The sequence below is a fragment of the Papio anubis genome, chromosome 4, assembly GCF_008728515.1.
Source record: "Papio anubis isolate 15944 chromosome 4, Panubis1.0, whole genome shotgun sequence".
In the NCBI taxonomy this organism is placed as follows: Eukaryota; Metazoa; Chordata; class Mammalia; order Primates; family Cercopithecidae; genus Papio; species Papio anubis.
The window spans coordinates 77,274,964-77,299,627 of record NC_044979.1 but is presented as its reverse complement, the minus strand read 5'-3'; the positions used below and the strand labels follow the sequence as shown (position 1 = coordinate 77,299,627).

The 24,664-nt window shown below is 38.8% G+C and overlaps 1 protein-coding gene across 2 annotated transcripts in view; it reads left to right on the top strand.

Annotated features, from left to right (window-relative positions):
- Positions 1-24,664, top strand: part of COL28A1 (collagen type XXVIII alpha 1 chain) — a 183,866-nt gene that overhangs the window by 102,312 nt on the left and 56,890 nt on the right. For both annotated transcript variants that reach the window (XM_031665297.1, XM_003896280.4), the window contains exons 26-27: positions 10,688-10,756; positions 13,022-13,090. In XM_031665297.1, the coding sequence (XP_031521157.1) occupies positions 10,688-10,756; positions 13,022-13,090 (138 nt within the window). The remainder of the gene's footprint in view (positions 1-10,687; positions 10,757-13,021; positions 13,091-24,664) is intronic.

Here is a 24,664-nt window from a genome sequence, read left to right as displayed (position 1 = left end):
ATTTCTTTAGGGAAGTAGAAACTTATTTCTATGTAAAATAAGACATGAAATAAAATATGTTAAATATATATTGGAATGTGTGTGTTCCAATAGAAACAGATGATCATTTACATTTTCACAGAGTAGATTATTATGAATTTTTTATATAACTAGACATGATGTTATATTCAATTATAGGATTATGTTAGTGCTTTACATTGAGCAATAATAATAAAGACAGGCACTTAGGCACAGATAAAGAACATTAAAAAATAACTAGCCAGGTGTGGTGGCTCATGCCTGTAATTCCAGCACTTTGGGAGGCTAAGGTGGGCAGATCACCTGAGGTCAGGAGTTTGAGACCAGCCTGGCCAACATGGTGAAACCCCATCTCTACTAAAAATACAAAAGTTAGCTGGGTGTGGTGGTGCATGCCTATAATCCCAGCTGCTCAGGAGGCTGAGGCAGGAGAATTGCTTGAACCCAGGAGGCGGAGGTTGCAGTGAGCTGAGATCGCACCACTGTACTCCAGCCTGGGCAACAGAGCGAAACTCCATTTCAAAAAAAACAAAAAACATGAAAATACCCAATTTTTGTGAGTATTTCACTGTGTCAGATTATCTAAGATACAGACTAAAATATTTACTAAATGATTGCATACACCATTTTCCTCCAAAAGTCCCCTGTATTTGCCATCATCTACATTTTAGAGGGAAAAAGGTAAGAAACAAGGTGTTCAAAACTTCATCTTGCCTATTGTTTTTTGAAATGGCTAATATGCTGCCAGAAGATGTATCTTAAGTGAAACTCCCATTGTCTGTGTGAGCCCACATGGGAGGCTGAGTGGAAGCAGCAGTCCCCATGGTTTGCTTCCAGCTGCAGGCAGAACCCAGGCAGAAGAGCACTAGCTGGGACCTACCTGTCTGCCTGCCTCCCTCTCAGCTGCTTTTCCTTCCTTCCATTGCCTATTGTCTCCTCCCATGAAAATTGTGTTATTCAGAATTTCTCTAGCCCTAGAAGATGTTAGGAGGGTGAGCTGGTCTTAGGATCAAGGGAACTTGGATCATAAAATAAAGAAAAGTCTAAAAGAAAATACTAGCTTTTAAATAACTTTAAAAATCATCTCTCCTTTTTTATAGAGGCCTCAAAATCTCTAAGTGGCCTTTTATTCTGAAGAAAACTTCAGGAAACACATACACATACACACACACCCCACACACAGACAGAGAGCACAGAGATAGATAGATAGATACAGAGAGAGAGAGAGAGAGAGTGTGTGTGTGAGTGTGAGAGAGAGAGATTCATAGAGAGAAACTGGCAAAGAAAGGAAGATAATTCCAGTTAACTTTGCCCTTCTTGCTTGGTAAAGTGCGGGACATTCTGAAAATACGAAAAATTGTCCATGGCAGCAGAAGCACAGGACCCAAATGTGTGCAAAATTTCTCCCCCTTTGAATTAAAGTGACAGAGAAATTGTACATATGTGTGTGTGGTAGTATAGCCATATGGATCCTGATACGTTTTTCATTTAAGCTTTGTGTAGTCGCCTTAAAATTGTGGCCTTAAGGCATTAACTTACAAAACAAATGTGTTTTGAAATGAGGAAACCATTAAGGTTGACGATGAATTTATGGTGGGTTTTGGTGCTGTTTAGTTAAGGTCACATGTGTTTAACATATGACACAGACATTAAACTCAAAGCTTCTGTGTTTGAAAGCATATGAAAAGCAGTCCCTGACATCTAGCACCCTTGTGGTTCCCCATAGCTTTTTTCCAAGTGGAAAAATTCCCTACAACATCAGTGATTATTGTCCTTCTAGATATAATTACCTTGAATTTAATTCAAATTTGGCATGACCTTCTGAGATATTTCCAAAATTATTGTAAAAACTACACCTTTGAAGGAGAGAGGAGATACAGATTTTAAACTCACCTTTGAAACATGCTGGGAAAGGAACTGACCATTTGGTTTCTTGCCAAGTGAGAAGTGCTCATCCAGTGTCCTCACTCCTGGATCCAATCTCCTGGCTTGTTGATGGGGAAGCCAAGCTCCAAGCCCCACCCATCACTGCCTGCTTTTCTTCACTGGAGCCTTGGATATTAAGAGCACTTCTTGTGATCTGGGGACAAACATGCCATACAACTCATTTCTCTTTGAGAAGCTGCAGATAACTCTGCTCCTGTGTTTTCACCCCACAAAGCTTTGTAAGGTACATGTAGCCTAAGAGCTGATTTCCTGATGTCCCTGAGTATGAGTTTATTTCTGGCCTCATAGAAAAGGAATATAAGACGTGGCTCTCCTGAGTTCCCTAAGGGCAGGTACAGCCTACCATGCCCCTCTCTTAGCTTTTTTCAGACCCTCTCAGGGAGCTGGATCATCACAGAAAAAGCTATGATCCTCTCCAAAACCTTGGAGTGGTTGAACTCAGCCTAATCTTTGCACAGAGGAGATCTAACCTGGATTTGGGGTTAGGAACTCTTAACCTCAAGTTGTTGGCATAAGTCTGTTGGCAGAAAAGACTTATTGGATTGTTGTTGTTATTACAGGTATAATTACTATTATTATTATAATGATTATGTATTACCTAAATATTTCCAGAATATTATGACATTTTAAACAGTACCCCTGTTTTATAGATGAAGAAATGAACAACCAGAAGGTTGAGCAACTTGACTCTTTACAATAGAAACATTTTTGATACTATATTTGTTTTGTATATGAGAGGGGCTTTGGATATGGATGAATGAATGAAAAACTAAATGGATGAATAAATCAGAGTAGAAAGCATGACTTACCCAGATCTACAGATACTCAATCTCCTATGCTGTCCATCTTCTATCTAGGCACTGTTTTGTGTGTAGTTGGATTGTTTCTTCTTTCAGCCTAGCTTTTCTATTGTCAAAACTTAAATTATGTAAACATTAAAGAGAAGCATAAACCCAAAACCCAAAAGAGTTAAATATTTTTCAGTAACTTTAAATGTATGAGTATCGTAAATACATGCTTTATTTGACAAAAGTGGCCCATAGTCATAAAACGCAAGTCTATGTGGAATTCCACTGAGTATCATTATTCTAAAAATGTTCCCAGCATCTGAATTGCCCCTCTGTTCTCTGCAATGGCTCACATATGTACACTCCACCAACAGGCATTGGTGGAACAGAGGACCGATTCACACAGAGATGCATTAGGAATGTGTGAATTCCATTGGCAGACATAGACTGGACAAGGAACTCCATTTTGAACAGTGCCCAACAAGGAGGGCTGGCCTAGGATACAGACTTAATAATGAAGTTAAGGGCATGTAATTCCAAAGTGGACTTGAAGAAAGCCACCTCCCTATAATATGACTGCAAAATTGCTACAGGCTGGACAATCAGCCCAAAACAGAACTAATTAAAGCCAGAGCCATACAAAGTTTAGACGCTAGGCAGTTTGACCCAGAGGTTTCAGAAAGGGTCATATCCAAGACCAGGAAAAGGTAACTTTTCAAGTTTACTCCCCAATGCAGTTCTATGCCTCATCTCTAAAATCTGAGCTGCACTCTAATCCACCTCATGACTTTCAGTATTGCTTTCATCTCTCCTTGCTGTTTTCCTAGCTTTGTATTTCTCTTCTTATGAGTATGTACATACTTTTCCTTCAGCCCTAGAGACACACGGTAAATCCCCTTAACATTCATCGCCCACATCACCATAAACACATTTTTTATTTTTAATCATGCGGACTTGGAGGAACTTTCTCCCAGTGGAAAATTAGAGTCAGTTTTAGTACAAGACAGCCTGCTCTTCTCCCTGTCATAAGAGGCAGTATCAATATTTCTGTTTTCAAGGTTTCTAACCAAGCTAAATACGACTCTTCCTCTCCACTGAAGTTCTTGGCAAAAGGCCATCATTTGTGTATCTTTGATGAGTTGATTTTGAGAAAAGGAAAAAAAAACAAGAAGTTTTAAAATTGTCAGGGACTATGAGATACAGCTGTTTGGGGGTGAATATCAAAGTTTTAGGAGAGAAATTGATTCAAGTAATTAAAAATACTTTAAATACTTTGAAATTTAAAGGTGAAAAAATACTTGAGAGGAAATGTAGCAATTTGGGAACTTTATTTTCCAGCATTTGTATAATTCTTTTCTCATCCCCATGATGATCATGCTGACAGTTGGTACTGTCTTCCTATTCATATTAAAGGGTGTCATTGAGAAATGACTGAGTCATATCATTCAATAATCAATACACATTGCCAATATGTGCATATGCTTAGAAAAAAGCCTCTAAAACTTCCATTGATATTCTGGCTACCATGAGTGAGGTGTTCAAGAACTACTAACTCATGACATAGGTGGAATTACATAATTCATTCCAGAGTTCTGGCTATGTTTGTGGTAGTTGGAGTAGTTATATCTTAATTTTATTTAAAAACCAGAAAGAAAGAAACATAAGGCAGCTGCTATCATCACTTTGACTTCTACCTTATTTTAAAACCCAGTCATTCCTCAGTTTCATCATTTAGCAGAATCTTTAGAGTACCATTCCTTGGAACATCCTTAAGAGGCTGATTCTTTCACAGTGAATTTAATTTGCTTTTATTGTCCCCAAAGTAGAAAAGCATGAAATCACTTTTGGAACAAGTATATCTTGCTTCCACCTTCTTCTCAAAGAGTGGCAGGAACTTAGCTGGCACAAAGGGAGAGAGAATGATTAAAGCCTCATTAGTGTGTGTGGGGGAGTGAGGGGGAGGAAAATAATCTAATGGGCTGATTATTTCCTCAAATATTGTGTTGAAATTTTTAGAAAACTCATAAGGTATAATGGGTTGTTTCTTTGTCACTGCTCTACCTTGAAACCTTGCCACTTACTTGCTGTGTGACCGCAGCAAGTCGTTCAGTCTCCCTGAAGCTTAGCATTCTTATCTGTGATTTGGGATAATAATGCCTATATCACAGGTTTATTCTGATAAATTAATAGAATAATGTACATAAAACATCTTTATGAATTCTAACATATTAAAATGTAATTAGTGGCAGTAACCATTTTATGCATCACACTGCCAAATCAAGCACATTGTAGGATGGATAAGAAGAGAGATTAAGAATTGGTATAGGTAGGAGATCTGGAATGAAGTCAATTAACACGTTGGAGTAAACTGCAAAACCGAGGATTAGCAATGGAGGGAAAATGGGAAGGGAAGACATAGAGGGCTGGGTTCTTGTGCAGGTTGTGTGGGACCTATGTAATATGGGATGAATCTTATAATCCAGGATGTTCTTCTCCTTGAGAGAGTGTGATTGGCGATATAGGAAAAGGACTTTCACAGTTTCACAGCCAAACAGCCGAGGTCTTTGCATTAAACGGCAGCTGGAAGAAAGTCTATGGAAAAGTTAGCATCTTGCATCTGGTCCCAGCCAACATCAAAATGGGAGATGGGTTCTGGAGTCATACCTGGGTTTGAATTGCTTCAGACTGCCTGGTTTTTGGCAAGTCATGTATCCTGCTATAGCCTCAGTTTCCTTATCTGTAACATGGAATAAGTTGATGTTGATAAGATCAGGTAAGATAATGAATGAAAAGTGCCTGCTGCATAATAAACTTAATAAGTATTATTTTTATTTATTATTTATTATAACAGTTTTAATATTAACCAAAGTGAAGATTTACTGAGAAAATGAATGTGTTTGCTCTCCTCTTTTTCTTCTTTCATTTAAAAAGGGAAAGCTTCAATGTATGAGTTTTAGAACTATCGTAAGATGGTGTGTATTTTTAAAGGAGTTAAAATTATCCACTCTGCAAGGTTATGGTCTAGGTAGTCTTCACTGAATCATTTGTTAAGTTCATATGCACAAGTACTGCAGACAGACCTAAATTTGGCCATTTCCTGTGAAAATGAAAGCAGTATCTCCCATCTAGAATCCCTTTTGTGGGCCAAGAGGAAATGGTATGCCATCTAAACAGTCCATTATCTTCTTTTGAGAGAGTGTGTGCAGCGGGTAGGGATAAGGCTAAGGCTGTCATCTTAGGAAAGTGATAGATGTCGTTGCCAATGGCGACTCTAGAATTTGCTCGCATGTCTGTTCATTATCTCCTAATACAAGGGCTCCCTCTGCAGGCTCCAACAACCCTCAGCTGTTGCGTGGGAAGCTATGTCCAGCTATGCAAAAACCTGTTGTAATTTCCTTTATTTGTGAATGTCGCTGTATCCACTGACAATAAACTGTGTATCTGAAAATATCACAGGTCAACACACTTCTTAGGTACCTGTGGTGCTACCTTATGACAAAACCAGTGCCGTCAAATGGCCAAGTAAGACCTGCCCGCAATTCTCTTGCTCACATTCACCAGGTGTGGTGGCCTAACATGGACACATAGCCCATGGAACAACAAAAGATCATCTTCAAAGACCCCACCATAGTGGAGAGATGCAACTTCTGTGGATTCTCAGATCATTAAATGCCTAATATTCCCATCTATCGAAGTATGGTACATTTACACTGAGGAACAACTCTCATGCTATGTTACAGACCAATTCTAATATCTGCAGAATGTTAAGACTTGATTTAAAGTCTATTAGATTCACAAAAGCATTACTACATGTCATTATTTTCCCATAGTTTGAAAGATACCAAAGATTATTTAGATATGTGAAACATAGCTATATGTCAACAATTATATGGATAAGGATGGACAATTTGTTTTAGGTGAACACTGAAGGACCACAGATGACATGGAACACACCTTAAATTCATTGGCTGAGGCTGCAGGACAGAGAGAACAGTAAAGTATCTACAGGGTCAGCTGTCCTACTGCAGTTGGCCATCAGACACTCCCAAAGGTTGAAGGTTAGGGGGAAGTGAATAAGGGAGACTATCAAGGAGAGAATGAATAGCAACACAGAGCATTGACAAGGCTGGCCTGAGGTAAACTATGGACCTATTTTAACTGCTTTTCCCACTTGCTTTCCCATGTGGGGGTATTAGTATGATTAATACTAGTTGAGGGGAGGTTTTAGCTAACATTCTCACAAGAAAAATATCGTGAATTAAATACTAGAGTGTCAAATTTTTTCTTAAAACATACTACTTTGTTAAAAAAAAACTTGCCTTTTCTCCATACCCCTATGTTAGAAAAAATTATGTAACATTTGGTACATCCCAAGAATACACACAACACATGTAAATTCTAATGATGTTGAATCTACCTGTGTGCTCCTTCCCTTTGCCCAGTTTTAACATCTTTAAAAGCATGAATTATTATGAAGGAGGTCTATTACAGCAACACTATCTCATGCTCACTGGAGAGACTTTTGCTGGGTATTGTTTATGGATTTTAAAAAATTGTATTAAGATAATTTGTTATAAAAATTATAAATTATAAATTATGAAAATTAAGCATGCACAAAAGTGGAAAGACTAGTGAAATGAACTCTCATTTACGTATCACACTTCCTTAACAATTATCAAAACATAGTTAATCTTGTTTTAGCTATATTCTCCACTCCTCCCCTCACTGCATTAGCCTGAAGCAATCCTCAGACGTTACCCATATAAAGCTTTAGTATTTGTCACTCAAATGTAAGAACTCTTTTTAAAAACTTGACTGTAATACTATTATCAAACCTAAAACAAATGAACAATTCCTTAATATAGCAAATATCCAGCATTCAAATTTCTGAGCTTGTCTCATCCATTTGCTACAATTGGTTTGTTTGGATTGGGATCCACATCACGCCCACACATTGCATTTGATTGAGATAGCTCTTAAACCTCTTTTAATCAAAGTTGACTCCTCCCTGTTTTTTAGCTCGCAATTAGTGAATATGTTATTTGTACTCACGGATTTGCTGATGATATCCTCATGGTGTTGTGTAATGTGTTTCTCTATCTTCCGTCTATTATTGTAAGCTGGTAGATCTAGAGGCGTGTTTACATCCAGGTTCAGTTTTTCTAAGCCAGAATGTTGATAGGTAGGGTGGTGTATTCTCTACTGCATCACAGCAGGGGGCACATGGTATCTGGTTGTATCCTTCCTTCCTTTTTTTTTTTTTTTTTTTTTTTGGAGACAGAGTCTCACTCTGTCACTTAGGCTGGAGTGCAGTGGCGCACTGCAACCTCCACCTCCCGGGTTTAGGTGATTCTCCTGCCTCAGCCTCCCCAGTAGCTGGGAGTACAGGTGCCCACCACCACACCCGGCTAATTTTTGTATTTTTAGTAGAGATGCGGTTTCATTACATTGGCTAGGCTGATCTCGAACTCCTGACCTCGTGATCCACCTGCCTCGGCCTCCCAGAGTGCTAGGATTACAGGCTTGAGCCACCGTGCCCTACCTGGCTGTATCCTTCCTAACCTTTTCACCTCATGCTGGAAGGGCACAGGCAAACAGAAATGAATGAGAGGAAGCCATCAAATCTGGGGTAGGTTGGGGTGACTGAGCAAAGAGGAGTATTATTTTTGATAAAACATTCAATGATTTTGGGTAAGATTTATTTGACTATGCTTCCTTGTTTTGTTGGAGGGTGTCAAAATGTTTGGAAGAGAAAAGACATGTCCCTTTTAAGATGTAGCAAAGTATATGAATCAGTCAGGTGCAGTTGGAGAACTTCAGGCAGTGAACTTACACTCCCTTTGAAGGTACTTCAGAGGTCCTCAAGAAAGGAGTGATAATGGAAATGTATGTACTACAGGGTTTTCATGTTCTCTACTTGGAGCCCTTGATGTTGGAGTGATCCTTTCAGCCAGCAGGAACTTGGGGACACTCAAAGATGGGAGTCAGTAGGAGAGAGGTGTTAAAGAGATAATTAGCACCTGTAGCCTTAAAAGCAGCTGAGTACTAAGTGGAACAGATGGAGACAGTATACTAAAAGTGGCCTGTAAGCAAAAGAGAAATACATAATTATGAAAGTAGATATTAAAAGAATTAAGTCAGTAATAAAGTACAGTTTTAAAATGGCCCCTGTCCTTTTAAGGGCTTGTGTTATCTAGAAGTATTTTAGAGTTTGTAAGTAGAAAGTAAATTAAAAGATGGCCTGTTTTTCTGGATAAACAACTTCAACATTTCTTATAATTTATGGTTTTTGCAATGTTGGAAGCTAGAAGCTGTTTAGCTGGTAACAGGATATGGGCAAAACAGGACCTAAGGCAAAGGTCTTGGGAGATATTTCAAAGCCTGACCCTGGTTCTTTGTATTCTTTATTACTTTATTCAGGCATATTTTACACATTATAGAATTCATCCTTTTTAGGTATAAAATTCAGTAGTTCTTTAAGTAAATTTGCTACTGTGCTATACAGCCATCACCATAAATCAGTTTTAGGACATTTTTATCCCCTCAGTAAAATCCCTCAAGACCCTTTATGGTTAATCCATGTTGCTATCCCTGGCCCTGGCAGTGACTAATCTCCTTTTTGTTTCTATAGAGGTACCTTTTCTGGATATTTTTTGTAAATGTCATCATATAAGATATCTGGCTTCTTTCATTAGTAATAATGTTTTTGAGGTTCATTTATGTTACAGCATTTATTCATAGTTTATTCCTTTTTTTTGCTGAATTTACAGGACTTTGTCCATTCACCAGTTGATGGGCATTTAGGCTGTTTCTAGTTTTGGGCTATTATGAATAATGCTGCTAAGGGCATTCATATGCAAGTCTCTGTGTGGATATACGTTTTTATCTTCTTTGGGTGTGTATGTAGGAGTGAAATGACTGTATCATATGGCAAATTTATGTTGAACCTTAAACCACCAAACGGTTTTCCAAAGTGGCTACACCAGTAATTATGAGGGTTCCTGTTTTTCTACATCCTTGTAGCCCTGCACCTTAATAGCTGTGCAGACTTGGGGCAAACCTTAGTTTCCGCTTTCATAAAATAGGGGGGTGGAGCTGACATATACTAAGTGCCTATTCTGTGGTAAAAATCATGATAGAAACACTTATAAGCTTTGTCTCACTTAATTCTGAGCCCTATGAAATGCAGATATGATTTTCTACATATGTGATGAATTTACTGAGGTTCAGAGAAGTTACATAAACTAGACATCATTATAATGCAGGATTATTGTGAGTACTAAATTACATCAAATAACATATATGAACATGTGTAGCATTGTCTTGGGAATACAGAAGGTGGCTAATGAAGTGATTTTTATTTCTCTCCTTCTTCCCATCATTAGCATCTCTAGTAGGTCTAGCCACAGGGCTTCACCTACCCTCATCAGGTCCCACCAATTTTCTGGTAAAAGTTGCCAGCTATGAAGCTGTCGTGCCTTAGTGAAGTTGAAAATCCTTTTTAGAGTTTACCCTGCAGTTCCAATTAATGAGGTGGCAGAAACATCATAGAGCCAATCTCTAACTCAAATAGCATAATCTTTGTGGCATACAATGATAAAAGCAACTAGTTCAGGATATGATTATATTTCTTGTTTTTTATTCTTGTCCCTTCTTCCATCCTCTATTCACACTACTTTTCCAAATTCTAGAGAAGAGAGTTCTGATAAAAGTAAATGTTGCCAAGAAGTTAATTGACTTGATTAATTTGAAATGGACCTGGATCTGTTGGTTTGAAGATTGCCCAAGTGGTAACATAAAAGTGATCTAGGAGAAGGGGGTTCAATTAGTACCTTAGTCACATTCAAGAAGTTTTTATATTAAAACATATATATTGAAAAAAAACATAAAGTATTAAAAAAATTAGTAACTTGTTATTCATTGTGTCTTTTCAGGGAGAGCCTGGGGTCAGAGGCCCTCCAGGTCCTTCTGGGCCTCGGGGCATAGGAACCCAAGGGCCAAAGGTGAGTCCTCAGCTCAGTGCTCTGTGTGAGGGTTAGATACCATCAGTGACAAACAAGTGAACAGTAGCTTCATAGGAAGTGTTCATTTTGGTGTTGACTTATTTTTTTTTCTGGATGACTGATGAAAAGTCTTATTTTTCGTATTAGGTGAACATTCAGTAAAATAGAACATTTGAATTTATAAAGCCGTTTACTTCCCCCAAAAGAAATGAGCAAGTCAGCCTCTTTTTAATTGCAAAGTGCTCAGAACATTTCCAGGTTTCTTAGAGGCTGTGCCATTGTGAAGAAGCACATCTTTACTTTGGCAGAGGTGCCTCAGGTGGCCTTTTAACAGGTCACCTGCTAATGTGTTGTGCCCTGTGTGCCACAGCTACTCTGGCAGGGCGTCAGTGCAAGAGTCTAGATTGATTGTCCCTGGAGAAGACGAGAGCAACTTCTTTTGGCCCATATTCCCTCCTTTCTATGTCTCCTTCAGTTTGGTGGTTATTCATCCTTTTATTCTTTTAATCCAGTGTTTCTCAGAGAGGGAGACTTTGTTTCCCTTCCCTGGCCTCAGGGAACATGTGGCAATGCCTAGGGGCATTTTTTGGTTGTAGTAGGTTGAGTCCAGAGATGCTGCCAACCATTCTACAATGCCCAGGACAGCTTCCCATCAGAAAGAGTGACCCAGCTAAAAAATGTCAATAGTGCTGAGTTTGAGAAATCTAGTTTTAATTGTTCATTCACTTGCTCAACAAATTTATTTGATTTGTTCAAACGTAGGGTAAAGAAGTAGCAAGCATGTTCAATAGGGAAAATAGATGTCAAAGAACCACCTACGACAAATTCAAATTTTGAATTGATATATTCATGCCGAAAATGCACAGAAGTGAATTAGAGCCCATTCTCAGAGAAGAGAGGGAAAAGCCTGTATGAGTCAAAGATTTTACTGAGCATCCCAGAATTACCAAGATTCTCAGTTTATCTCTGTTTTGTCCATCAACTCCATTTTGGCAGTGTGCTATTTTTGAACCTTCTAGATCACTTTAAATAGATGACAATCCCCTCAAGATGTTAGTAGTCATTATCACTGGGTGATGGGAAGATGGGTCTGTTTTTCTTGTTCATGTCATCTTTATTTCTGTTTAATTTTTTTTTTTTTTTGCAATGGGCAGGTATTCCTCTTATAATCAGAAAAAAATCAAGCTTTTTTTTTTATACTGGAAAGAAAAAGACTGACTTATACAATAACTTATATTAACTCAGCATTTCTGAAGGTTTCTTCCATCCAATGTTAATTTAGGAACTTCTGGGATAAGCAACTTTACACTAATTTCTTTATTGTGGGACTTGTTAGAGCCATTAATCTACTATATTAGTGTGCACTGGAGATCTCCAAGGGAAAGCACATGCTATTTTCCAATCTTATTCCACCACGAAGTGTTTCCAAAGAAACATGGGCTCAGTTTATGAACAGATACTGGGAAATGCTACACTTGCTTATTGCTTCATCTACATATTTTCCTAAAAATTTGGACATTGATATCCACTGAATCTTTAACTGCAACCTCAGTGAAATCACACCTTATATTGAAATGGAGGCCGGGCATGGTGGCTCACACCTGTAATCCCAGCACTTGGGAGGCCGAGGGGGGTGGATCACGAGGTCAGGAGATCGAGATCATCCTGGCTAACACGGTGAAACCCTGTCTCTACTAAAAATACAAAAAATTAGCCGGGCGTGGTAGTGGGTGCCTGTAGTCCCAGCTACTTGGGAGGCTGAGGCAGGAGAATGGCATGAACCCGGGAGGTGGAGCTTGCAGTGAGCTGAGATTGCGCCACTGCACTCCAGTCTGGGAGACACAGCGAGAATCCGTCTCAAAAAAAAAAAAAGAAATGGAGCAACATCTTAAAGCTATATGGAGCCACATGTCAGTGGTTTTCATACGTGGTGCAGGGCAGCCCTGGTGTTCTTGGGCTTGGTGGTAGGGCAGTGAAGGGGGCCCAAGCAGATGAGGCCCTGGGCCTCCATTTCTGCTTAGGCCAAGCAGCTCTGCTTACTGCTTAATTTTTATTTGGATTATATATAAGGTTTTGTTTGCAAAGAATTCTGTGGTTTAAAAATATTGGGGAAGCACCTGAAGTAAAATCAGAAGTAGCTTATAGGCAGCATGAAGGTCCTGGTCAGACTGAAGTAAGAATGAAGCTGAGAGTAGTAATACTTAACGCTCTTTCTTCTTCGATCTTCTTACATTTTGTCTTCAAATTCTCCCCATCTTCTAACAGGGTGATACTGGGCAGAAAGGCTTGCCGGGCCCTCCTGGTCCCCCTGGCTATGGATCACAAGGAATTAAAGTAAGTGAATGGGGCTGTGCTGGAGTCACCTCTGATTTCACCACAGTGATGGAGAGAAGAGGTTGTTGATAACACAAAAATGGCTATTATGAAATAGATTTATTGTGAGCCTAGCAGTTAAATGGCATCCAGTATTTAGAGACATCATCTGGAAGTGTAAAAATGGTATGAGTACAATCCTTTAGCAAATGCTAAACATTATATAAATTGCTTGGTGCAAAACTGAACTGTTCTATGGTTTGTTGCTCTCCTTTCTTTGTGAATTGAATGATTTATACTCAGCTGCTCTCTCTCTCTCTCTCTCTCTCTCGCTCGCTCGCTCGCTCATGCTCCCTCGCTCTCTCGCTTGTGCTCACTCTCTCTCTCTCTCTCTCTCTCCCTCTCTCCCCCTCACCTTCCTCACCTGTATCCTCCATGGTAGCCCAGGGCTTCCCAATCTTAGTTCACAGTGGCATCACCTAGGGAGCTTTTGAATAGTACTAATGCCCTTTCCCAGAGGAACGAAATCCAAATCTCTGGGAGTACAGCGTGAGTGCTGTAGTTTTCAAAGCTCTTCAAGGGATTCTCCTGAGCAGCCAGGGTGAGAACCTCTGTTCTAGGCCCTAAATCTGTGTTACTGGAATTCATAGCCATCTACATGTCACTTTGTTTCTGTGTCAGCAGCATCAAGCTTATCCAGCATGGCGGGACTCTCAGGGTCTCGCATGTCTCAGTAGACAAATTTGGCATCTAAAGGTTACTACGTAATTCTAAAAAATTCCCTCTTCTGTTTCTAATATGTTGATGTTGTTGTTCTTATCGGTTCACTCTTTTTCCTATTCCACTGCTGCCCCCCTCATGAGGTGGTTTTTCGTTTTACATATATATTTACCGTGCTTAAGCTTTGAAACTGAGTTATTCACCTCTGGATGATTGAGATTGATTCTAAAAATGTGGAAACATTAAAAATAAACTGCTTTTCAAACAGCAGAACTTCTTAGTAAGTAGGAGACAGTAGGAGCTTAAGATAATAAATGTGAAAATCCCATGTTGAAATTAAACCGCCTACTTCTGTGTAGAGAGAGTGAGCTCAGTCAAGAGCAGAACTCATAGAATGTGTGTTAAATCTCCAGTTTATCACACAATGTCTAGAGCTTCTATAGCAGGTCTTTTAAATAACAGTTGTTCATCTCTCGGGCTGAGTATCCAAGCAAAGGCCAAATAGGCATGTTGCCCATATAGTACAAGCCCTGAAAAGAAAATATAGCAAAACTCTGCTTTCTCATAAACAACACCAATCTCATACTTAATCTTTAAATTCTAAGGTTAAAAGGTGGTAGTGCTGTACACACGGTTTGACATGAGTTTGCTTAGGGAATAAACCTATGCCAAACCACAGGTCTTGTCACCAACATAAGTTCAATTTACACATGCTGTTAGTTTATTGCTGCCACCTCTTTAGGCGTGGGGCCGGTTTTCTCCACTCTCTTATCTGGGAAATACTTCCTCATTTTCGCCCGAGTTGTGTTTAATTAATCTTTACCAACTATAACTTATCTGGCTTCCTGCCCATCCTTATGCTCTCAGGGTTATGCTGTGTCCAAACTCCATCCTGGATGGAACCAGGTCCTGAAGCCTCCCATCATAGGAAAGAACCAAAATCAAAGCTGCCACGTATCCCCATCTTATCAGAAATGAGATAAGTTTTTCCTTCACTTAGGGCTGTAGCCTGATGCTGCTTAGCAATGCGCTCTGACTAAGGCTCACTCATAAAACTTCTCTAGGCCGGGTGCGGTGGATCACGCCAGTAATTTCAGCACTTTGGGAGGCCAAGGCAGGCAGATCACTTGAGGTCAGGAGTTCAAGACCAGCCTGGGCAACACGGTGAAACCCCACGTCTACTAAAAATACAAAACTTAGCCTGGTGTAGTGGTATATGTCTGTAGTCCCAGCTACTCAGGAGGCTGAGTCACAAGAATCGCTTGAACCCAGGAGACAGAGGCTGCAGTGAGCTCAGATAGTGCCACTGCACTCCAGCCTGGATGACAGAGAGAGACTTGTCTTCCAAAAAAAAAAACAAAACAAAAACAAAAAAACCACCCAGCACTTTGGGAGTCTGAGGTGGGCGGTCACAAGGTCAGGAGTTTGAGACCAGCCTGACCAATATGGTGAAACCCCATCTCTATTAAAAATACAAAAATTAGCCAGACATGGTGGTGCCTGCCTGTAATCTCAGCTACTCAGGAGGCTGAGGCAGGAGAATCACTTGAACCCTGGAGGCGGAGGTTGCAGTGAGCCAAAATCGCACCACTGTACTGCCTGGGCAACAGAGTGGGACTCTGTCCCAAAAAACAAACAAACAAACAAACAAACAAAAACAACCAGGAAAACCTCTTTAGACATATTGGATTGCCTGGCATCCAGTTGGCAGCAGGGCAGAGGTACGTCCCTCAGGACTTCCACCTCATTTTCATGACCCTGGCAAAAACCGCAATTACTATTGCACCAACGAAATACCATCGCTGCAAAAGGGAGGGAACTGAAAAACCAAATTGGTGGCATTCTTCTGAGTCATTTCAAGGATATAGGAACAGTAAAATTTCATTTCTTACCTTCATTTGTTGACTTATTTCCTACCCCTTTCCAAAGAGCATTTGAATCAGTGAAATCTGCTTCTGTTGATGTGTGTGCTTAGTAGGCTTTGATGGAAACCTTTGTTGCTGTTAACCTTTAACACAGAAGCGTGAACTGTACTCTGTCTCTCTATCCGCTTCCATTTATTGGAGAAATAAGGGTTGTAGCTGCAATCACAAGTGATTTGCTTCAGCACTCACCTAACTTAGTTGCTGGAATATTGGCTCTTCAGCCATTCATTCATTCATTCAACCAACCAACCGATACTGATTGAGCACCACCTATGTCAGGCATATAAGCCAAGTGCTAGTATAAAGTAGTGGGTAAAAATATATGAACTTAGTCCTCATGGGATTTACAGGCTATAAAATAGACTTTGGGTTCTGGAGAGTATAGAGGATGGCACAATGGAGTGAATTTAGATTACAGCAGTAGGCAGGCCCCTTGTGAGGTCCTATAGGCCAAGTAATGAGTTTGGCCTTAATCCTAGGAGCAACTGAAGAATGATCTGATCAGTTTGGAAGAGACTCACTCTGGCTACCATTTGTAAAATGAAAGGACATGACTGGAAGGAATGTGGGAGTAGAAGGGCTTCTCTTTCCATACCCCTTCCCATTCTCTTGATTCTGTATGTGGAAGAGTATGATCTTCTGGGAACCTCTTTCCCCTGCCTTTCCTGGGGCTCTGGGACCACCCAGGGCTGCTGCTGTGGTAGCTCTGGTCCTGGAAAACCCTGAGAGCACGATGGGCTCGCCCCTGTTTATTTAGTACCATGGCAGCCTCCTGCCATTCCTCTGCTGGTCCAACTGGCTCTGCACTGAAGAGGAACTCCAGCTCCTTCAGGGCCTTGGTGCTTTTTCCCAACCACAAATGTCTGTTGTTTGGATAGATGAATATGGGACTGTGGCTGTTTGATCCTAAAATGGTTCATGTCACAGGTCAGGAAGTTATATGATGCTACCATTTTGTCCCACTGTGAGCCTCCAGCACTAACCCAGATATAGATCAGAAGTCCCACAGATTAAGTCAGGAGGGTGAAAGAATGGGGCTGGGTCTGGAGGAATTCCTTTATCTGCCAAGTAGCCAATATGAGGCCAGGAGGGATGTGATTAGAGGGTGGACCACCCAGGTTACAAAGCACGGAGACAGACGTGGATGGCTTCTCCCATTCTTCATTTCTATTTGGGAGTTATGCCAGTTTCCCCGTCTCTATCCTTGTTTAAGTCAGTTCCAGTGTCCTGATCAACCCTGACATTCCCTTAGTACTTATATTCAGAGGACCCAGAAGTCCTTATATAAACACAATTCCTGGTAGCCCTCCTGACTTTAAAGACTTTATGAGGTAGATTTGTGGACTGGCTCTACTATAATTGTTCCTATGCATAAATGCTTTATTCATTGAGAGAATTAGCCTCCATGCCCCTGGCTTTTGCTCTTCCTGTACGCTTGAACATGACTGATCCACCCCTGGCTGAGGATACCTCTTGTTGGGCTATAGCAAAGGAGGGGTTATTTCAAGCCTAACAAGTTTGTTATCAGTTTTAAAAAATAGCCTCGATTACATGCTGGGTAATTTGATGACCTCTATCCAACAGAAACTCCGGGGTCCCCAAAACTGACAAATAGCAATGACTACAGTGGTCACACAGTCACGGGCCTAACAGATCAACCTCTGAGACATCTGAAGCTCTTAAATAGAGTGAAATACATTCTGCATGACATCTCCCTCTATCTATATTCTGACCTCCACGGTATAAGGGAAAGAGAATGAGGGACTCATTTCTCAGTGACTTTAGAGTCACTCAGATCTTGGCCTGAATCTGGGCTTCGATTTTTTCCAGTTGTAACCTTAGACAAATCATTTATCTTTGTTGAATCTCAGCTTACTAATCTTTAAAATGGGGATAATAAGGCTTATTTTACACGGTGTTAAAAAGAAAAAATTGTATAAAATATCTAGGACACAGAGTTGGTATTCAACCAGAATGTGGGCTATGGAGTCAACAGATTTGAATCATGGCTCCTCCACTTCCTGAATATTACATGTCTCCCTCAGTTTCTACATCTGAGTAATGTGATAATGCAGTACTATTTACTAAAGTTGTTGTGAGGAATGATTGAAATTAGATAGTATGTGTAATGCATGTAATACATGGTTATATATGTGGAAAATGTTTGTAGCTATTCACATTATTATTTCTACTGTTTCCCTTCCCTTTCTGCTAGTCCCTCTTGTATTTTCCAGGAAGAAGGCCTACAATTCTAATACTCAAGTGATTTAATGCTCTTAAGCCTAATATGTTGGTTACATTTGTTATTGTAGGCATTGCTCCAATTCCAAACAGACACCCAAATGTATAATGGTTCAAAGAGTAGAGGGTTTTGCTCACATAACAGTCCAATGTGTGTGTTCCTGGTTGGTGGGTGATTTTCTTCCACACAGAATTTTAGAAAACCTTGTCTTCCATTTATGGTTCTTCTATTGGCTGGGCCTCTTTACCACTTACACCCCGCAGGCAAAAAGGGAGTATGTAGAAGGGGTATACCTGCTTCATAAACTCTTGGCCAGGATTTGACATGTATCCCCTCTGCTCACATTTTATTGGTGAAAACTAGTTGCATCGCTGTACTTAATTGCAAAGGGGCTGGGAAAGGTAGTCACGCTGTGTGCCCAGGAAGAAAAGGAATCAGAGGTTTCGTGAAGAGTTAACAATCATTGCCATTCATAATTTAACTTGTTTCTAGGAAAGATGGAAATTTTAAGTTATTTGTTGCTCTGAAGTATTTTGGTGCCTCCAGAAGAGAATAGAAAGTTTGGTGGTCTCCATGGCAACTTCCAGAATGCCCCGTCATTCTCCTGATACTGTGGGCACAGACACCTGGGCTTATAAGGACTGAGTTTAGCCCATCATTTATTTTATCCTATCCTAAAAAGAGAAACTTAGAGCATTGATAATCTTCTTACTTACTTCAAACAGCATCAGTATTACTCATGGATGACTTAGAAATTGTCAGTAGACAGGCTGAGAATCAGCCAAAGAGCTGGAGGGGCTTAGGGTTTTTGGTAGGACCAGGAAAGTAACAGGAAATGCTCATTCATGTCCATAGCAAAGCCAGGGCCAGAGAATGAGGGACACCTGGGATTTAGTAGGAGCACCATGATTCAAAGGCTGGGGAGAGATGAGCAAGGAGAGGATCAGGGGAGGGGGACAAAGCTGGCACAAAGAGCCTGATTTCAGGAGAAAAAGAGGAGCAGCAGTTAGGCTCCTGAAGGAGAATAAGGGAAGGTTTGGAGTCCTGGGTGATTGCTTGGGATGACAGCAGCATTTGAGACCAAGTAGGGGTGTGAAGATGGGTGGGTCAGCTCACCTTGCAGAGTGTAGCATAAATGCGCACAGCCAGAAAATTGCTTCTCCCTCCAAAGCTCTCTGATTCAGGAATTTGGGGCATAATGTGGAACATTATAAGATTATTGACTCTGTGTTTGAGACTAATGTCATTTCTTAGGAAGATTTCTTTTGGTTTGTCTCAGTTGTGCCACAATAACTGTGTTTCTGTAAACTCCAGGGGTTCTTTTAATAGAATCAGGTGTCTTTGCTACCTCTGGCTTCCCTTTACAAGAAAAATTAACTTTTGAAAGAATGTCACGGTTCTGTAGTGGAAATCTCACATGGAGACTGCCAACCTTCTGCCTGGCTCCTACCTGTGACCTGATTGCTTTGAAAGTGTTTCCAGAATCCACTGGACTAGATTTGTGGTTAGAATGAATCTTTTACAACACAGATAATTGCCATGCTTGAAGGCCAAATAGAAACCATTTATTCATTGAAATTTAACTTAAGGGAGAAAAAGGAATCCCATTTATAGAAAAAGTCAGGGATGGGTTTGAAGTACACTAAGTTGTAAGTACCTACAGAAGGCTTAAAAAGTATTGATACGAGGAATTTTTCTTTCATCTTCTAAACTCATAACCATGCTGTACAATGGTGTTAATTATGAAGGGAGTAACGCACATATATTTTAATATTATGACTTTAGCTTTTGAACTTAAAGGTTTTTTTCTCCTTCTTGACTGCAAATAAATAACAGCATTTAAAAAAAAGGAAGAAAAAAACTAATCTTGGTGGTAGTAAAATCACTGCATTCAAGTTGAACACACCTCAGAAATTAATAGAAACAATCAGTTATCCAATTAACAGCATAGCATAGATGATGTGTTTGCGTGCACCAGGAACTTTCTTTGAATTAACCTCTGTGACTTATCTCTTATTGTAATTTTGAAATTCACACAATGACTCCACTTCATAAAAAGGAGGAGTCAAGACCACATGAGAGGCTTCAAGTTTTAAATAGTTTGGTGTTTTAGGATTATGCCTGCCATGTCAATTGTGGCAGGGGATTGATGGTGTGGCTAAAAATTATCCTGGTGATCAAAATCTACAAACCTAGTTACAGACATTGAAAGCATCTCTATACCTTTATTATTTTTAAAACCAAATTGAAAACAATTACCCGGGTTATAAACCAAAATCAAAAGCGCTCACGGTATTCTCTGTAGGGTGGTACACATCAGGACACATTTGCATTTATTAACTGAGGCTGGGTCTGTGACCATTTGTATTTTTCACTTTCACGCTTTCATTTACCTCCTGGGCCAAGTTGCTTTCATTCCTTCAAGCCAGTTAAGAAAAAGGATAATTTAAAAAAATAATTCCTAAATCAAAATCTGAGGATATAGTAGACTGTTTTCCTCTTTCAATCTCATTATTAAATTTTCATTTTTAATATCCAATTCTCCAAATCAGATTTGGAATGAAAACCTTAGGCTCTCAATTGAGTGGAGCTTGAATCATCATTATTACTGACTTGTATTTCTTGCCTATTTGCTATGAACAAGGCCCTGTGTGATGACAGTAACCGTCACAGATTTGCTGAAATCTGCCATGAAACAAAAAGGAAAAGCAAATTCTGAAATCACGTTTTTGAATTAAATAGGGTGCCCTGTCTCAAGGTTTACTATAGTTTCCAAATTCCAAAAGAAAAATAAAAATGGCTGCTGATTTGGTAATAAAGATAAGACATTGCTCAGTACTATGTGCTGATTCTGAATATTTAAAAAGGAAATTTGAAAATATCACCAAAAGTTAGAAAATTATGTGAAAGATTTCCTTTGAACTGTCATATACTAAAACTACTCATCATCCTATAATAGTCCATAATTTATAATTATGGTACGCATGCTGCTGGTTTAAATTGGTCTTTTTTCTCTCCTTTTCCTTCATTTCTTCCTTTCTTTCTCCCTTCCTACTACCCACCTACTCATATCTGTCTAATATATAAAGATGTAGATACCATATATTTTTTTTCATTCTTGTAACAGATTCTGTCCATGTAAAACCAAGTCAAGTGAAGGACATGAATAAGTTACTCTTAGCTGCTGCTACCACCTTTATAGCCTATGAATTTCACTGTTGAAAATTTATAAAAGGCATTTTCTCTTTTTCCTACCCATCACTGGTTGGTCGGAAGTAAGTTACTAGTATAAATTTTTCTCCATCTCCTTTTAGCAAGATAAGAAGTATTTTTAGTACTTAGAGCTTTGGGCTCCCGGAGAGAGGTAGGGACATATTATACTCTGTAAATTTGATGTATTATTTTATTCAAGCCTCACCATCCTGTGAGGTAGGCCATAGAAAACTAAGTCACGGAGATGTTAAATAACATCTCCCAAATCACTTAGAGCTGCTCTTCACATGACCTACTTAATCATGCGTTAGGTAGTAATCAAATCAGAGTAGATGTTAGAGAGAGGAAACTGATCAATTTGAGGTCTTAAAAACGAAATGTCACTCAAAATTTTAATTTGCATCTTGAAATTTAAAGTTGACACATGGAGATGTGAGGTATATAAAGTGAGGTCTTTTTTTCCTGATAATCTATTTTTTTATAAGATAGAAATATTACATAAAGAGCAATTCTTTTTCCCAAAGTACAGTTCTTCAGAATCCAGGAATTGGATTTAGTGACCTTTTGAAATCAATGCTAGCTTTACAAGGAAAAACAACAGCAGGATCTGGGCTGGCATGTGTAGCTGCACTGGCATGGGGCTGTAATAATCACTTCTCACACCTTCAAAGACTTATCAAGTTCTTTCCTGTTTGACTGGTTGAAGGACATGTTCTTTTATACTGCAATCCTCTATGACAAATTAGTGCACAATATGTAATCTAAACAGACTTTTATTGCTCTTACAAACACCTTAAGCTTTTTAGTCGTCAGCGCCTTTCCTTACCTAGTTGCAGATAAGTCTTTTTGTTTTAATTATAAGAAGCAAAGGGAAATGAAGTAAATTACTTGCTCAGGGTTACTTACAGAATCTCTAACAAAGGAAAGATAATGAAGTTTTGAGTATTGTGGCTCAAATTGGCAGTCCATAAAGATAGCCCCAGAGCAATCTGTCTTTAATCTTGCAAAAATTCTTCAGCAGCAGTTCTTCAGAACAACTTTTCGCATTGTCAGAGTGGGAATCATGAGCATGGCTGTAATGCAGGAACTAGTGCCTATCCTACTCTAAGCCAAATAAGAAGAACCACCAGTATTAAAATGAAGAGAACTGGAGGCAGAGAAACACAGAAATGGAATTAAGAAGAAAATGGAAAAAGAAATAGAAGAAAAGAAAATAGGATATTGGTTGTAATGACTTCGTTAAGACCCCGCATTTAGTAATGCTTTTGGCCTTAAAGTCTTTTATTATCTGAAATTAATGTAGTTACTGTCCTTTGATTACATTTCACTGGTGTTCTATTTTTAATCCTCTAACACTTAAATTCTGTTTACTTTACCCTGATATTATTGTTGTTGTTTTACATTTTAATCAGTTTTTAACCCCCCCAAAATATTATTTTGGGATATAGTCACTGTTTATTTAGATTTATTCATGTATTTACTATTCTCTTTCTCTTTAATCCATCTTGCATCTCAGATTGAAACCACTGTCTTTCTGCCTGCATTGTATTCTTTAGAATTTTTTTTTGGTAAAAGTCTACTAGAGCAATTTTTTTTCCATTTTAGTTTGCCTGAAAGTATCTTTTTTTTCTCCTTAATATCTTCTTAAAAGATATTTTCCTAAGAATAGAATTTCAAGTACAGTTTTCCTCTGAGTACATGGAAGATTTTCCTCTGTCACTTAGTCTCCATTATTGCTCTCGAGAAGTTGTCTATCAGTCTAACTATTCCTTTCACAGTAATTTATCCTCTTCTTGGTGGCTTTTGATACCTTCTCTTTTTATTTAGTGTTTTGCATTCTTACTATTATGTGTTTAGATATAGATTGATTTTTATTTATCTTGTTTAAGATTCATTAGAATTCCTGATTCTGTGGACTAGTATATTTTATGATTTCTGGAAAATTCTCTGTGTTATATTTTCAAAGATTGCTTCTGACCTAGTCTTCTTCCCCTCTGCCCCACTATCTTTCTGAAACTTCAATTAGTTAAACCTTTTAGTTCTTTCCTCTCTACATATCTTTTATATATATTTTTTCAATCTAATCATTCTGAGTTACATTATGGCTGTTATTTTTCTATTCTATGTTCCAGTTCATTAAATCTTTCTTCAGCTGTATCAAATCTGTCATTTAACCAGTCCATTGAGTTTTTAGCTTCAGTTACATTTTTCATTTCCAGAAGTTCTATTTGATTTTTTAAAACTCACATAGTCATTCTATATGGGTAGAATATTATTTTAGAAAAAGAATTTAGTCCATATCACTTCCTTGCTTAAAAAGCTTCTAAGGTATTCCTATAATATTTTTTAAAGATTAAAGAAAAGAAGGAAAACCATTAAAAGTTTGTTTGTAATCTGGATGCTGTCCACCTCGTTAACTTTATCTTGCATCTCACTTTATCTCACTCAATACAATCAGAACACATTGGCTTTCATCCTATTCCTCAAAAACAATATTCACTCCTTTGAGCCTTTGCACTGTTGTTTCTTCTATCTTGGCATTTGACATGGCTGGTTCCTTCTCTTTATGACAGTATTAGCTCAGGTATTATGTCCTTAGAGAGACCACCCTTGACCACATTATCCTGCCTACCCCATTCTCCATCATTTTATCATGTTATCCTGTTTTATTGTTTTCACAGCACTATCATTATCTGAAAATATTTCTTTCTTTGTTGATTATCTGTCTTCTCAAAGTAAAAAGAAATTCTGTGAGCACTGAGGCTGTGTTTATTTTATCCCCCTCTCATTCCTAGCACCTAGCAGAGTGTCTGGCAAATAGTAGGAACTTAATAAATATTTGTTGAATGAATAGGTGGGTGATGACCAAGCTCCACCTGCAATCATACTGTTAGACCCACAAAATGATTCATTCATATATACTTTAATTCAACAAACAATTATTGGATTCCATTATTAAAGAGAACCCTAAACTTGTGAAGTGATTCTTTTCTAAATCCTAGTGTTCAATAGTGGAAATATCTCACTCTTACAGGTTGGTTTGCATGGTTGGCCTAGCAGGTAGGCACTTACTTGGTACAGCTGGATTTGACTTTCCTAAACTGATACCTTTGTGACCAAGTTATCTATCACTATAAAGTAGCAGGATCACAACGAATGCAATAAAAGTGAATGTACTTATTGGACATGAATAAACCTAAGGGTGTTGTGTCTGTTGGTTCTTTTATATGCTTTGGTTTTGCCCCATGAGAGGGTGTATACTTAGTAAATTCTTGATTGATCTTATCTAGGTCCTACTTTTAAAGACTTATATTAATATATTAAAGAGTTAAGGTGGAGGAACCTTACTCCATCGTTGCCTGTCACTAGATCAGCCAATCACTATGCAATATTGTTATAGTTTCCATGATCCTCTTAGATTAATAATTAAATTAGAAATAAATGAGACACCTGATGCTCTCTAGTTGTTAGATTTTCACAATTCTGTGGTTTCTG